At 30.4% G+C, this 18,091-nt stretch overlaps 1 protein-coding gene across 1 annotated transcript in view; it reads right to left on the bottom strand.

Annotated features, from left to right (window-relative positions):
* Positions 1 to 1,414: 1,414 nt before the first annotated feature.
* Positions 1,415 to 18,091, bottom strand: part of CETN3 (centrin 3) — a 39,574-nt gene continuing 22,897 nt past the window's right edge. Inside the window, exons 4-5 of the mRNA XM_074282120.1 lie at positions 14,582 to 14,773; positions 1,415 to 1,858 (exon numbers count right to left, since the gene is read on the bottom strand). Of these exons, the coding sequence (XP_074138221.1) occupies positions 1,815 to 1,858; positions 14,582 to 14,773 (236 nt within the window). The 3' untranslated portion in view covers positions 1,415 to 1,814. The remainder of the gene's footprint in view (positions 1,859 to 14,581; positions 14,774 to 18,091) is intronic.

Genomic DNA, 18,091 nt, shown 5'->3' with positions numbered 1-18,091 from the left:
ATCAAACAATCTCTGTCCCTTATAGAGCCATATTGGAAAAAAGATAATGCATATAAGGTTTTTTAATATTTTCAGTTTATGAATTGATGGAGAAATTCTCTTTAGAATTCAGTAAGAAACTCTAAATATATATGTATGTATATATACATATATACATACACACACATCTAAAACATATATGTATTTTATCTGTATCTACAGAAATATGTACTTTGATACTCTATCTTAGATGCAATGGTAGAAACATGAAATATGGCTCAGGAATATAAGATAGTTCAAAGACTTGTAGCTATATAGATAACATCTCTTGTTATGAATACTATCTTTTGTTGAAGAATCAAAAGGCATGGGCCATTAAAACATCACAAAAATGAAATTAATTACATTTTAACAGAGGAAAAAAATTATTACTGATATAAAAGTAATCAGTGGCTTGTTAAAAGTCACACTTCAAAATTATCACAAATGTTAAAACAATTTTTTTTAATTTGACATGTAAATAAAATAATTCCAAGCTAGTTTAGTCAGTCAAGTTATTGACACAAAAAATGTCAAGTAAATAAGGAAAAGGTTGTTAACATTGATTAAAATAATTTCATACAGACCTTTAACCGGTAAATCAGCAACCACAGCAAGGTCACTAAACCTGAAGTCTACCTTATTCAGCAAACACTTAATTTACTTTCCAAGTAGAAAAATATGACATACAAGAATATGAGTTTAAAATAAAAGCTTGTTTGTAAAATCTAATGGAGAAATATAGTGAAATTTTTTAAAATGTTATTACCTCATGAAACAGTGAAAGCAAGAAGGGAAAAACCAGAAAGTTCGGTTTAAGAACTAACTATGCAAAATCATCCCATGGATATTTAAGGATGAAACTGTAAAGACAATAAAAGAGATGAAATATGGAAAAGTTCTGTCAAAGATTATTTGTTCTTCTTAAATAACAAACTTTTCAGGAGTTTTAACAATAAAGCTACTGTGCTTAGACTCTAACATCAGTCCTTGATGTAATTATAGAATTAGTAATGGCACAAAAGAGAACAAAAAAGAGAAAACAAACTGGACAAGATCAACTGAACACAGGAGAACAATCCTTGCTAGAAGCAACACTATGAAGGTTTTAAAGGATTGATTTCCAAGCTAAAGATGAGGATGAGACAAAATTGTCATCAAATTAATATGAAAATAAAATACCACATTTTAACTTGTAGATACATATGGATATAAGATGTTTTAGTTAAAAATAATTTGTTGGCAACAAATATTTACTGGTGAATCTGCAGTGTACCAGAAGCTAATAGCCAGTCATCAACAAAAGATTTAAAATTTAATCATTCTGATGAAAAATACAAGTTAAAACATAATTTTAAAAAACTATACCTGTATCTTAAGTACAAATCAAAACAAGTTACAAATACTAATAAAATAAATCTTTTATTAAAATGAAAGTCTAAAAAATTTTTTTCATTAAAACTAAGGTCACAACTAAAATAAACAACTTCAAAAGAATTTCCATAACATGATTTAATTTTAAAACTATATAAATTTATAATACAAATGGGTTTATACTCAAACGCTTTAATAACAACATTTTTGTTATCTAAGAAACTTAAGGATATATAAAATAATGAAATTTCATTACAATAGAGTATTTATTTTGGTCCTTTTGGAAAAACTAACTTGACATTGGTTTGGTTTGGTTTTGCTTTTTTGCATGGCTCCAGGTATGAAACAGGCTACAAGATGATAACTCCAACACGTATAGCCACTGATTCTGTTTTAAAGTTCATTTTTTTCTTGCAATCCTTTTAAATGTCTCCAGTCATAATAGCAATGAATTCCTCCTGATTTACTGTGAAAGACAATACAACAGAAGAATGATTAACTCAAGACTTTTTAACAGGCTAAGAATAATATTATACAGATAAGTAAAAAAAGCTATGTAATATGCAAATTAAAAATAAAAAGATATAGCCTTTTCTTTTCACTATTTTGTTAGCAAGTCAAACACCCCCCCACCAAAAAAAAAATCCTCAGTATAAAATTCAAAATAAATTTTTGAGTAAAATTGATAAACAATAAAATATCACTAAATATGCCCTATATAAATAGCAAGTATTAGGTTTATTCAATTTAACTGGAGACAGTTTATAAAAAGAGTGAATTATAGGCTATATGAAAATCAACGAAGTTAAAGTAATAAAATATAGTAGAAATTAAACAAATGTTCAATAACTTACCTTTATACAATGCTCTGCAATTTATAAGGCAGTTTCACAAATATTACCTTAGAATCAATGATCAGAGTTGAACCCAAGCTCATCAATTATCTATCTAAAACATGAATTCCCTTTAGATAGTTAGGTGGTACAGTGAACTGAAGGTTGGGTATAAAAATCAAGAAGACCTGAGTTGAAATCTAGTTCAGCACAACATTTAACCTCTTTCAGCCTCAGTTTTCTCACCTGTAAAACAGGGATTAACAATACCAACTATTTTTCAGAATTCTTGAGACTGGACAATGCCTGGCACAGAGTAAACACTTAATATATGTTTTCTGCTTTCTCTTGTTCTTTACAATATCCCTCAAATCTTGCCAAGTGACCATCCAGCTTTTGCTTTAATATGTCCAATAGTGATAGAAAACTCTCCAATTCATGATGATTTATTCCACTTTTGGCAGCTAAAACTGTTAATAACTTCATTCTTATACTGAAAGGCATTAAATTATAAAACTATTACATTATAAAACTCCTTGAAGTCAGAGATAAGGATGATTTTTCACCTTGTAGTCCAAATTCCTAGTATACAGTAATTTTGCAAACAGTATGTGCCTAATAAGTTTGCTGAAATGAAATTTACCTTCTTGTAATTTTTAGAAATAAAAATGCATTTATATCATTTGTTTTTACAACATCAACATTTTCAAATTTATCTCCCATTCTTCTATAACAAAAAGGAGAACATAGCAAAAATCTAACCATTCACATTATATACAGGGTTCCACATCCATAATCCCCAATCTCTACAACAAAGAGTGAGGGATAGGGATGGGAGAGGAGGAAGGCACATCCTCACACCTTTTCTTCAAAGTTGTTTGGTCTGTTTTCTCTTTTATAACATGACTAATTGTGGAAATGTTTTGCATAACTAAATATGTATAACCAATATGAAATTGCTTGCCTTCTCAATGGGGATAAGGAAGGGGTAAGGAGGAGTAAGTTTGAAACTCAAAATGTTAAAAATAAATGTTTAAAATTGCTTTTACATGTAATGGGGGAGGGTAATCATGAATCATAACTGAATAATTTTAAATGAAAAGAAAAAAAGTCAAGTCCTAGGCAAAAATTTTTAAAACCTTCTCTGGTTCCCTTTTAGTTTTGTTAATGTCCTAATAACTGTTTTTAATGATAGAGCTTACAATTCAAAGGTTACATGCCCATCTTGAATATCTGTGGTATATAGTGTAACATGCTGGTCTAAACCTCATTTCAACTGGATTATTTTCCAGTTTCTCCAGTAATTCTTGTCAAATATTTAGTTCTTCAAGCATTTTGAAGTTTACTGAACATTATATAATTAAGATCAATAAATTTTATTCTTCCTTATCTACTTATTTTCCATCTTTTTTATTCAGATCGCCTAGCACCTTAACAATTAAAGTCTGTTAAAATGAAAACTGCCTGTACCTGTAATTTTCAGCCATTTTCCTTATTCTCTCATACACACTGCCTAGGAAATGGAATATGCAGGTATTTTTAAATGAGGACTCAATTTCATAGGTAATGAAACAAAAATTAAGAGAAATAATTTGTTTCAAAGTTAAAGTGGGAGTACTAGTACTCCACTCAACCATGCTTCATTATCTGCTAGAAAAAAATACTGTTTTTAATAACTACATAAGAATTCATTTATAATTAGCAGATTATGTATATGTGAATATATGCTGCTAAAAGTGATAAAAAAAATTCTGATTTCTTAAGAAAGTTTAATCATTCAATTTAAAATTTATTAATTATCATAAATGTTCAGCAAACTATTCATAGTTATATTTAAACCTATTGTGTATTTAGATTAGTGAGGTCCTAACTAATGAGATTTTCCCCTCCCAGATCACTAGATCCTAGGGTCTTCTCATGGTAGGGATTATACAACTCAATGAAACTCTCTATATCGTGAACAACTCAAGATAGGTCATAATAGAGAGTTTTGACAAAGGGCAATCCAAAGGACAAACCACTCTAGTACCTCAGCCAAGAAAAACCCAAAGACAATAGTATTAAAATAATGAAAGACATGATACCAAAAGATGAGTCAGCCACTCAGGTCAAAAGCTGTCCAAGAAGGGCATAGGTGGTGCCAAGAATAGAGTACCAGCCTTGAAGAACTTGAGTTCAAATCTAACCTCAGACATTTCACACCTCCCAGCTGTGTGACCCTGGGACAAGTCACTTAACCACAAAAGCCTCAGGAAAAAAAAATAAAGGATAAGTACAAGACCTCAAGTAGCTCCAGTACTAATCAAAAGCTGGTTAAAGCCAAAAAGAAGTTTTATTGTAGATGTGTCTAATGACAAAATGATGTAAAGATTAATATTGCAGAGGAACCAGGAATAAAAGATCTATGAACCAAGATTAAGCTGAATATGATCAAACAAAAGATGAAAAGATTAAACATTAACATCTCACAAGTCAATGAATTTAGGATGGGAATGAGTGAATTTAAGAGACAACTATACTAACAGGCAAGTTTGGCCTTGGAGTACAAAATGAAGCAAGACAGAAACTAGTAAGACTTTTTTTGTCAAGATAACTTGCTAGTCAGCCCTTTTTGCAGTGGCAAAGAATGAGAAATTAAGTGGATGCCCATCAGTTAGGAAATGGTTGAATAAGTTATGATATATGAATGTAATGGAATACTATGAGCAGGCTGATTTCAGAAAAGCTGGGGAAGTCTTCCATGAACTGATGCTAAGTAAAGTGAGCTGAACCAAGAGAACAATGTACACAGTAATAATAAGATTATGTAATGATCAATGGTAATGAACCTGGCTTTTTTCCAACAAGGAAGTGATTTAAGGCAATTCCAATAGACTTGTGATGAAAAATGCCAGCTAGAGAACTATTGACTGAATGTGGATGGATCAAAGCATAGCATTTTTAGCTTTTTGTGGTTGCTTGTTTGTTTGTTTTTTTCCTTTCTCATGTTTTTTCCCTTCTGATCTGATTTTTTCTTTTTTTTGCACAGCATGATGAATATGGAAATAAGTTTAGAAGAACTACACATGTTTAACCTATATCACACTGCTTGATGTCTTTGGAAGGGAAAAGAAGGGAGAAGAGGAAGATAAATTTGAAATAGAGATTTGCAAAAGTGAATGTTCAAAACTATGTTTATATGTATTTGGAAAAATAAAATATTAATTTTTTAAATGGAAAGAGTTTAGTATTAGCTTAAATAAGCTTTACATCATAGATTAATAAGTTTTTGTTGGCTAGCTTAGGAATCAAACTATTTTATGGCCATATTTGTATAAGATGTAATTTACATTCTAAACAAACAACTTAAACATTTGGAATACACAAAAACAACAGAAGAAGGCATACAAACAAAAAGAATAATTTGATTGTCATAGCAAATACTCTTTTTCAACAACCCAAGAGGTGACTTAGATATCACCAGATGGTCAATCTAGAAATCAGACTGATTATATACACTTCATGGCCAAAGGTATAAAAGCTCTACAGTCAGGTAAAAAAAAAAAAAAAAAAAAGACTTGGAGCTAACTATGGCTCAAGATCATGGATTCCTTATTGCAAAATTCAGATTTTTTTTTTTTTTTTTTTGAGGCTGGGGTTAAGTGACTTGCCCAGGGTCACACAGCTAGTAAGTGTTAAGTATCTGAGACCAGATTTTGAATTCAGGTCCTGAATTCAAGGCTGATGGTACTCTATCCACTGCACCACTTAGCTGCCCCAAAATTCAGATTTAAATTTAAAAAAAAAAAAAAAAAAAAAGAGAAAAAAAAAAAAGAAAACCATCAGACAACATAAGTTTGATCTAATTAGCATTCTTTATGAACATGAAGATGGAGTGATGAATAGACTTAAAATTTTAGAGCTGGTAGAAAGAACTAAAGAACTCTAAACAGAGATTTCCAATACTATACAGGAGGCAGCAACTAAAAGCATTCCAAAGAAAAAGAAGAGCAAGAAAGAAAACAGTTGTCTGATGAGGCTTTATAAAAGTGAAAGGCAAAGGAGAAAAAAAGAGATATCCAAATGAGTGCAGAATTCCAAAGAGTATCAAAGAGAAAATTTTCTTAAATGAGCAATACAAAAAAAAAAAAAAAAAAAAAAAAAAAAACAGAAAATAACAGAATGGGAAGGACAAGAAATCTCTTCAGGAAAATCACAGACATCAAAGCAATGTTTCATGCAAATAGGGGCATGATAAAAAGCAAAAATGATAGGGACTTAACCAAAGTAGAAACAATTAAGAACAGATGACAAAAATACACAAAAGAATTATACAAGATAGATCTTAACAGCAGAGATAATCACGTTAGTGTGATTACTGATCTAGAGCCAGATATCCTGGAGAATGAAATCAAGTGGGTCTTAAAAGCAGAGTGCTAACAATGGACAAGTGGAGGTGACAAAATCCAGATGAAGTATTTAAAATCCTGAAAGATGCTGCTGCTAAAGTGCTGTACTCAATATGCAACAAAATTTGGAAAGCACAACAGTGACCACTGGGTTGGTCCCAAAGATCTATACCAAAGAATATTCAAATTAGCAAACAACTGAACTCATTTCACATGCAAGCAAAGTAATGCAACAATGAGAGCTACGCTTTAGCAATATATTAGAGAATTATCAGCAGAATAGGCTGGTTTCCAAAGAAGCAGAAGTACGAAAACTAGAAACTAAATTGCAAGCATTCTTTGGATTATGCAGAAAGCAAAGAAGTTCCAGAAAAGCATCTACCTCTGCTTCATTGACTAAACTAAAGCCTTTGACTGTATGGATCACAACAAAATGTGGCTAGTCCTCAAAGAATCAAAAGAGTACCAGATCATCTTATCTCCTGGGGTTACCTGTAGTAGGCCAAGAAAAATAGTTAGAACCAAACATGGAACAGTTGATTGATTTAAGACTGGAAAAGGAGTATTAAAAGGCTGTGTGTTGTGACATTATTTAACTTATATGCAGAATAAATCATGCAAAATGCCAAGGTAAATGAATCAAAAGCCTGAATTAAGATTGCTGGGGAAAATATCAATAGCCTCAAATACTACTTTGATGACTGAAATAAAAAAGTAAGAAACCTCTTGATGAGGATGAAAGAGGAGAATATAAAAGCTGGCTTGAAACTTAACTCAAAAAAAAAAAAAAAAATCTTGGCAACTAAACTAGTCCCATCACTTCCTCACAAAGAGGGAGAAGAAATAGAAGCAGTGTCAGATTTTATATTCTTGGGCTCAAAGATGACTGCAGATGGCAACTACAGCCATGAAATTAAAAAATGCTTGCTCCTTGGAAGGAAAGCTATAGCAAATCTGGACAGCATACTAGAAAGCAGAGATACCACCTTGCCAGCAAAGGTCCTTATAGTCAAAGCTATGATTTTTTCCAGTAGCAATGTATGACAATGCAAATTGATCTACAAGGAAAGTTGAGTCCTGCAGAATCAATGCTTTCAAATTGTGGTGTTGGAAAATATTTTTGAGAGTGCCTTAGATGAAAGAAGATAAAATCAGTCAACATTAAAGAAATTAATTCAGAATATTCACTAGGGGTCAATTCTGTAACTGAAGTTTACACTCTGATCACATAATGAGAAGACAGCATTCAATGGAAAAAACTCTGATGTTGGGAAAGTGAAGGCAAAAGAAAAGGAGATGGCAGAGACTGAGATGGATAGATAATATCTTGGAAGCAATGAACATGAGCTTAGACAGACTTTATGAGATAATGGAGGATAATAGAAGGACCTGACATGCTATGATCCATAGGGTCAAGAAAAGTAGAACACAACTGAACAACAACAATTAATGAGATTTTATACTTTGTAAAACTGAATGATAGTATTATTTGATAGGGATATAAACAAGTGTTTTAATTAAAACAACTCTGACCTTATAACCTAAAATTGAATAGAGAAATATAATAAAGGTATAATATATAATAGAGAAAAATAATAATAAATAATAGAGAAATATAATAAAACAGAATAGAGAAAAATAATTACAAGGTTTCCTAAATAACTAATCAGTTAACATTTTAATTGATTATCACAATGATGTTAAAAGAAAAAAACCTGCAAGGCAGGTAGGTGGTGCAGTGGCTAGAGCGCCAACCCTGAATTCAGGAGGACCAAAATTCAAGTCTGACCTCAGACACTTAACACTTCCTAGCTGTATGACCTTGGGCAAGTCATTTAACCCCAATTGCCTCAGCCCAAAAAAAAAAAAAAGAAAAAGAAAAAAACCTGGAAAAGACTTCAGAATTCTAATCAATGCAATTGAATAGCCATTACATCAGAGAAAAAAACGTCCCAGTTCTTGCAAAAAAGAGGCAGAAAAGTGAGGAATGAAATACATATTTTGAGAGATGGCCAATGGATTATTGGTATTGTTTGACCAAATTTATTTCTCATAAAGGAGGGGTCTAATGGGAGAACATTAATGAACAGTAACAATGATCTTTAAAAAAAGGTACGTCAATAAACTCAAAAAATTAATAATCACTGCAAAGATAATATAAAAATTAATCAAAGACAATGTAAGTGAATCTATCTGTAAATAAGAATAAAACAACAATTTAGGAATAAGATGATAACAGCCTTACTAACTTTAACCAAAATATCTGCTGTTAAAAGAAAAATTCAGAAACAACCAATTTCATAGGCTGTCAGAACTGAAAGGGACCTTAGAAATTATCTTTACCCAATGTCCTCATTTACAAATAAGAAAACTAGTCCTGACCAACAAAAAGACTTGATCAAGATCACATAGCACAGTGGCAGAACCAGGAATAGAATCAATTCTTTTTTAAGACAAGTATTCTTTCCAATACCTCACTGTCTTATTTTTTAAAAAATCAGAAAAAGGAAGCCCATTAGAGTAAGATGGCAAATAAATTAAGTAGTAATTAGAGTACTTGGTGTTTAATGAACCCTGAAAAACAGGATGTAGTCTTAAAGGCATAGCTTGCCACATCACAAATTATTCACAGCAATTATGGTATAGTAGAAACACAAGACCAGAGCCAAGAGACCCCCAGCCATAATCCCAGGATTAAGGAGAGAAGTAAAAACAAATAAAAGACATCATCCCTGATTTAAGGAGCTAACAACCTAGTAGATGCCAGCCTGGGTAGTATAAATTTAAACAGGGTAGAACAGACATTTAATGTGGTGAAGAATATGCTGAAAGTATTGTTTTACACTTCAAACAGATTTATGAATAATTTGTTCAGCAAATAAAAAGCACTGCACAAATCCTTCCTTCCTTCTTTCAATTTTCCATAATTGAGAAATCTTAAGTATTTGGATTTTAAATCAGATTTGATATGGGAAGTTTTAAAATGATAAACAGTTTCATAATGTGTTTAAATATATTTTTAAAGTGCATTTAAAACATTTTAACATATTAAGTTAATAGGCAGCAAGTGGGCAATATGGTTGGAGCTTTTGATTCACAAAGATTTGAATCTTGCCTCAAGACTTACTAGCTGCATGACCTTGGGTAAATGCCTGCCTCACGTCCCTTTTCTATTGAAGTGTAATAAACAACAGTACCTACTTCAAATAGTTATTTTGAGGAACATATAAAGATAATAAATGTAAAGCACTTTGAAAACTTAAGAAGCAATATTTAATTATATTTATAAATGGCTGGCAAGATTTAGTGATTTTCATCCCTCGGAGAAAATATATTTATTTCAAAATATTATCAAAATATTAAAGATATTAAGGAAAAGTAACCCAAAAAATAAATGCAATTTTCTTTCTGCCAGATTCACCAATGGTATATTTATTTTTCTCATTTTATACCATTATTTAATGCTTGCATTTCTAAATTTTCTTCCAACTTGCTAATATTCTAATGTTTCTCTTTTCTTTTAACTCATTTTAACCTACTAATGACTTATATACTATTTTTCAGTGACCCAAATCTTTATATAAATTCTAATTCGATCCTCACAACATAATTAGAAAAAAAAATGTAATAAATGATGAAGAAATCCAAAAGAGTTTAATGGATTTTAACTGAGTTATAGAATCTTACAATTTTAGAGCTGGACAGGCCTTTATGGTTTATCTAGACCAACCTTTTTATTTTATAGATACGGATATTTTATTATGCCACAATTTTATTATGCCACAAATAGTACCCAACAGTTACACCAAAAGAGCTACTTGATTTCAACTTTAATTTTTAAAAGATTAAATTTTCTTCAACAGGAATGATGCATAAGTATGTTACACAATTTCCTGACAGAAGGATGGATGATGGACTCAAGCTGGAGAATTAAACATATATTTTTGGATATGGCAAATGTGTGGATTTGTTTTGCTTGACTATGCTTATTTATTATAAGAGGTGTGTTTTTCTCTGTTTGATGGGAGAGGGGAGCTAGCAACAGAGATACCTCCCTAAAAAGAAGAAAAGATGATCACTGAAGCAATTTTTTAATGCACAGAAGAAAAATGAAGTTCAAAAGGAAACAGAGACATGGACAGCTTTAAAAATAACAGACTGCATTCATTATATATTTTTTAACAGCAAGCTTGAACATAACAGAGATTTCTATTTTCACAAATAATCTTTTTCTATGCTGTTTTGCATATGGAAATGATTTTGGGGTACATTCATTAAATTCAAAATATTTAAAAATAAAATTTTAAAAAGAATGACCTTTTCTATTTTATACAACTTTGGAGAGGGAGAAAGATTCTGTGTCAATATCATATATTTTATAATTATAACTTGCTACTATGTGCTAAAAACAGATTTTTTTTGCTTTACTTCACTTAACTCCTCATTCACTATCTTCTTAACACCCTACAAAATAGGGGGAGAAACAACTATTTTTAAATTTCCCAATATGTTATACATTTTAAAAAAATTTTTAAGGATAAAGAAAATTGATGAAGAATATACAGAAAAACCAACAACTGATTTAGGTATTAGAAAATAAAATATATGAGAAAAAATTTAAAAAATAGGATTTACTAAAAAATGACTATCAACTTTATATATATATATATATATATATACATGTATATATATATATATATGTACCATTATTATTTAAAAGATAATATCTAGATTTTTATCTACAAAAAATGCACTAAATATACAATTAAAAAATTCACATTAGATATTAAAAACCTAACTGTCATCATTCCATTCCCTGAAGATTTCTGAGAAGTAAGCACACATATAAATTTGGGTTCAAGTACCCATGTAAAAAGAAAGGACCAGACCATTCCAGTTCATGATGATAAAAGATCATTCTTCTAAGCAATAAGAATATATATTTATCTGTCTTTTATGTTGTGACCAATGGCTTAAAAAAAGTAGAACTGATGCTATTTGGCTTTTAAGTCATATTAAATTCAAAGATTACAAGGGACCTACAGAAAATTACATGTTGACAATTTAATTTTAAATATTTTATATAAAATCATAGCAGTCAAACCTACATTTAAAAATTTTAATGTTAACACTGTCTTTTTTTTTCCTAACCTTATTGCAATTAAAGACTGAGTTGAAACTTGAGGATATCTAATTCAATTTCTAACTTAACAAGGACTCTAACTACAATATCCTACAAGCAGTCATTCAGACTTCACTTGAAGACTTCTAAAAAGGATATGGGGATGAGTGGGCAGGAAGACTCCTCCTCAAAGTAACCCCACTCCATAAATAGACTGTTCTAATAATTAGAAAAGTTTTACACACATCAAGTGAAAATCTGCCTCACTGCAAATTCCATATACTATTTTTATTTTACCCTCTGAGTCCAAGCAAAGCAAGTCTCACCTTCTTTATACAGATAGCTCTCAATTCCCCATACCTCTACCAAGTCTCTTTTAGGCTAAAGAGTCTTACAGAACTCCTTCCACCAATTTTTGTAAGATATGGTCTCAAATAAATCAATGAACATAGTTATATAAAGTTCCAAATTATATTTATGAACTCATATCTATTAAACATGACCAGTTTTAAAATATAATTCATGTGAGTCACTATCATTATACTTGAACCCTAAATAACTACTTTTTAATTATAAAATTTAAGTTTTTTAAATTCTATGAAGGAGTACAAGAATTGCATTTTATTTCCATTAAGGCCTATGTACTGAAAACTGACATACTTTCAGAAGACAGTGGCATGTGATTGAGAAATTTCCGAGTTTTTTTCATGATGGGCATTGTAGATGGGTTACAAAATAACTCAAATGAACATTAAGCAGCAAAGGCAAGATCACTAACAAAGCATATTGACTTCAAGCAATAAAGCAATGCTCCTCATGACAGCTCAGTTGGGTTGGACCTAAGCAAAGAATGGATGACAGCAGGATACCCAAGCAGCTGTTCTACAGTGAACTGAAATGAGATAATCACAAGCAGTGAGGGCAAAAGAAATGCTTCAAGGATGTACTGAAACAGCTTTAAGCAAAAGAGCAGAGCTGGGACCTACTGCGAAGCAAAAGTAGGAGGCAGTGATAGAGAAGTCTAGCATGCAGTTATGATATGTAATGGAAAAAAGCTGCTTTTCTTAAGCAAAAGCTTCAGATCAACTTGGAGTCTAAAAGGCAGTGTCCCAATCATCAGGTTCTTCAAATAGCATATGGAGTTACCAAGCAAAAATCATACTTCAAGTGCTCCTAGTGTTTAAATAACTGTTTGTTACACATTCATCTTTTCAGTTACTGTTAGAAGTTTTGCATCCGGAGGTGTTTAAGGATGACACTAACATCATATCTCTTGTCCTAGTAATCAAGAAAAGTTAAAAAAAAAAAAAAGACTGGAAGCGCTGAATTACTCTACAATAAGAATGAACACGTATACTCCATATGTTTTTAATGGTTAGCTTTGTCCAAAATTAAAAATTTTATCCAATCTCAAGACCATTTGTGTTGAAAAATAATAAAATGATACTAAATGAAGAGTGGGAGTCAAAATATTCTTCTAAAGTTATGGCTTTTCATAAAATATACACTGAATTTTAAAACTTGAAGAAGCCTCAAATAAAAATCTTGTCTTTATTTTATATATGAGGAAAATGAGGCCAAGATTACAAATCTACCTAAAATCCAAACCTTCTGATTCCCAAGTCCATACTATGAGCTTTCTAACTATGCCATAGTACCTTTCCTATAGCATGATTTTTTTAAGCTATGGATGTAGTATAGTCCCTATTAAGATACATTCCTTCCACTTTCTATTCACATACTAGTTCACACTTAAATAGTACTTTATCATGTACTATGCTTATTCTCCCAATATTCTGAGGGTGATATTGTTAATCCCATTTTATAGGAGGAGAAAATGAGGCACTGAGAAGTTAACTGTTTGGACTGGGGTCAATAGCTTCTAAGGATAAAAGGCAAGATTAAATGGTAAAGATCAATAATCAGTGCCTTGAGTGCTTCACTTTATAATCATTTATTAGCTGTAATTTAACTTCATAGAATAATAAGTAACTTCATAGAATAATAAGTATGAATTATAGGAAGAATATAGACTCTGATAAAAACCTCTATTTAACCAAAGTAAGATGTAGTATCAGGGAAATTCTTGTGTTAATTAACCTCAAAAGTGCCACTAAAGCATTACAAAGTGTGTCTTAAGTATGTAACCATAATAATCACACCTGAATATTTATCTTTATGATTAAAATATTTTATTTATGTTAAATACATATTTATATATTTTATATATTTTTCACAAGAGCCTGTTTGAGTAAAAAGGCACTGATCTGCACAACAGCAAATCCTTTTTCATCATACATCAATCAAAAGACCTATAAATAACTAGGAATTTTGTATCTTGGGGTCTCAAACATAATGGGAAATCTGTACTCTACCTTTGTTTCTTTTACTAAAGGTTGGTTTCTTTGCCCAAAGCCTTTCGGCTTCCCACTTTCTTTCTTACATTATTAAGACTAACACTCTAAGCTCCACTATGCCACAATGCCTCATTTACTGCTTAATGCCTAAAATTCCTTGCTCAAGTAAAATAAAATTTGAAATATTCCTCAGAGAAAGAAAATAATAAAATCTGTCAAGATATGATATATCAGATTCTCCAGAGAAGAGAAAGCCTTAATAAGAATACACTAAAATCCTTAGAAGAGAACGAAGACTACAGGAAGAAAAGATACAGAAATGGAAGGCTTTGAGAAGACAAAAACAAATTTAGTTAAATTTTGCAAAGAATTAGCTCTTAGTACCAAACATAACAACTAAGTAAGAACAGTTGGACAAAAAGCCACATATGAAATTATCAGCAATACTACTGAGATAAAATCTGAAAACAGGTTTTGTTCCAAACTTACTTTCTCCATCACCATCTTTATCAAATTCTTCTATCATGGCTCGAAGTTCTTCATCACTCATGTTTTCACCCAACTCTCGAGCAACCCGTCGCAAGTTTCTCAAGCTTATTTTGCCTGAATCATCATCATCAAATAATTTAAATGCTTTTAGTATTTCTTCCTGAGGATCTCTGTCCAAAATCCAGTCTGTCACTAAAGTTTAAAAAAATTTTTAAAGAAATTTTAAAAACTTTTAAAATAATAAAGATATCCCATTACATTATATATCAAATTTTACATGATCTTTTCTTTGTTCTCCATACAAATCAATAAAATCAATTGCAATCAATGACTGTTTATAGTTGGAAGATTAAAATTTAGATAGCTAATTTAAGAAAAATTATATATATATATATATATATATATATATATATATATATACACACACATATATGTATATGTATGTATTTTTTTTACAATAGATCTCATTACAAAATTAAACTATAAATTTGCTCTAAGAAATGGGAGATGGGAAAGAGTAGCATTAAATGAGGCTCAATTTTCATCAAGCACCCTGAAAATCAAGGAAGTGAACACAAAAATATAAGGCATGCTTTCGAAGGAGTTTACACTTTAATTTTAAAGATATAACAACCACAGAGCAATTCCAAATTACTATATCTCAAAATTTTCATAATTAAAAGTCCTGTTTATCTAATTAAATTAAAATATTTGACTCAATTTTTTTTCATTTAGGCTACCAATATTTTTTCACTTTAACAGCTTCTTTGCATATTTTTTTCATAACATTTTATTATATAATTAGACCAAATAGTTGTTCTAAGGAATGGAAGATGGGAAAGGGTACTTACTATTTACTGAGACTTGATTAATCATCAAGAATCCTGATAATCAATGTAATGAACATAAAAATATAAGACATGCTTCCCGTCCTGTTTACACCCTAGTTTTATATTGTAGTTATTTTACACTCTAATTTTAAAGGGAGGATGATCACAAAACAATTTTAAATATATATATAAAAAGAGAGAGAAGGAGAGCGCTATTTTTTATCTAAGAGTAGATTATATCTCAACATTTTCATAATTAAAAGTCCTATTTATCTTAAATTAATTGATCTGACTTTTTTTTTTTAACAGGCTCCCAATATTTTATTAGACTTTAACAGGATCTTTGCATTGAGTGAATCAACCAGTGTCACCAGATTAAATATATATATATATACAGCCTGACTTAGACAACAACAGATGACTTCTTCCTATTGATGTCATTGTTGTGCTTACAAGAGTCATATGCTTTAAAAAACAGGAAAGGACTCTTCCCTCTTCCCCCACTTAATAGAAAATATAGCTCTGAATCCAAAATGAGGAATATAGTGATGGCAAAGACTTGCAGGAAACTGAGAAAATAGAAAATATGTCTGTAACATATCCAAGTTGCTCAGGAAACAGGCTCTACTAATTTATGTATATGTAAAACACCTAAGCTCATAAATTCTAAAACTATTTGTAAAATTGGATTAGTAGCTCATTTTAATTAACAATACATTAACTCGAGAATATGACTAAAAATAAGTTTGGATTTTTAAAAGTTTTAATCATTTTTATAACTAACAAATAATTATTTTTTGAACTAGACCTATGATTTCATTGATACAGTAATTCCCAACAAAGATATTCCTATAAAAGGCAGAATGGCACATGCTCTACAACTTACTATCTTATAGTCATCTGGCACACTGCCATCTTAAAGTGGCTTACTCACTCTATGCCATAAATCCAGGTCTTCCTGACCTGTACCCTTCTCACTTCTGCTACCTCCTACTGTTTCTTATGCCAAATTATATTACTGCACAATTTAAACATGAATTTCAGCTTTCAAAGTGTTTTGCTGCTGCTGTTTCAGTTGTATCCAATATAAAAACTTAAAACAAAGTTTACATTTTATTGATTGTTTCATTTTTCACATCTGTCACTAATCAGAACTGAGAAGAATTGTGCTGTGAAAATATTTACTTCATACATAAAATTTTTAAATTATCAAAACAAACATCTCTAGTTTCTATTTATTAATCTACATACTATATATATATATATATATATATGTATATATATATATATAATATATATATATGGGAAGGGCTATATATTTTAGACTTTTATTGTGCTATTAAAAATAATTCACTTTTGAGGGAATTTATAGAACCAATAAGGATGTGTGATTATATAAGGAAGATACTGTGATGCTCAGTAAACAGGAAAAAATTAAAATCTGAATGTCTCACGTGTTCATTATTGTTTTCCTGAATTTCTATCCATATTTAGTTTGATAAGCTTAAAAAAAAAAGTACCTATTCATGTTAACATCTTACCACTTAAGCATTTACTAAAGTTTTCTTTTTCCATCAATTTTTAAATCTTTTGTCCAACATGTCTTCCAAAAAACTAATTGAAGTATATTACTATAAATATGCAGAACACCAAAGCTCATAAATATTCAATCAAAAAGAAGTTGGCATGTATACAACTAGAACACTAAAATAAAATTACACATTTAACTATGTGGCACATACTCAACTTTAAAAAAAAAATTATTTCCAACAACAAGCAGAACAGGAAGAAAAGGAATGCTCTTGCCCAATTAAATAATTTACATGACAGGTGAATCAAAAAAGCAGCTTGCCAAAAGTAGTAATGTACTTAAAGAAGCAACAGGGTGATTTTGGGAACAGATGGGAATCCAAGATGTATAAATTCTTATCCCAATGGAGCTTTAGGGATATAACTGTAAATTATTTAACATTTTTATATCCATATAATTCTTTTACAAATGTTCTGTTTTGAAGCATGCCCATACTTGATTAGGAATTGTTGCCTAAGTATATATGTTTATTTTATACAATTAAGATTTTTAGGTGCATGATCCTAGGTTTTTGAATTAATTTTTAATTTAGCCCCATCTACCACTAAACAAGATCTTAATTAGAATGATATGCTTATCAATGAAAATAAGATTACTACAAAGAATGGACTAAATATTTGCTGAAGCAAAAAAAAAAGACTATTTTCCCTAGTCAGCAGGCTAATGTAATTTCATCTTTCATTATGTTTAGATCTTTTTCAAAATCAAAAATAGAAATGGCATGACACATAGCCAAAATCTGGAAAACAATTCAATAGAAACATAATAATTCAGACTAAAATGTTATTCAATTCAACACCTATTTATTGACTTCCTGTGTGCAGAGGACTTGGACATTGGGTGATACATAAAATTCCTCTTCATTAAAGGGATCATCATCATCATAATCATCATCATCATCATCATTATTATTATTATTATTTCATGTTTGCTACTGCCATGGATAGTATCACTGCCCTAAGCCTAACTAAAAAAGAAATTCCCTATTTATCTTAGGAAGAAAGAGGTGAGAATCTCTAAATGTTAACTGTTGTCAGATGATAATTATGCTGATTATACAACATACCTCAGACCATCCTAAGGGAGATC

Source organism: Sminthopsis crassicaudata, chromosome 1, assembly GCF_048593235.1.
Source record: "Sminthopsis crassicaudata isolate SCR6 chromosome 1, ASM4859323v1, whole genome shotgun sequence".
Lineage (NCBI taxonomy): Eukaryota > Metazoa > Chordata > Mammalia > Dasyuromorphia > Dasyuridae > Sminthopsis > Sminthopsis crassicaudata.
This window is presented reverse-complemented; position numbering and strand designations above follow the sequence as displayed.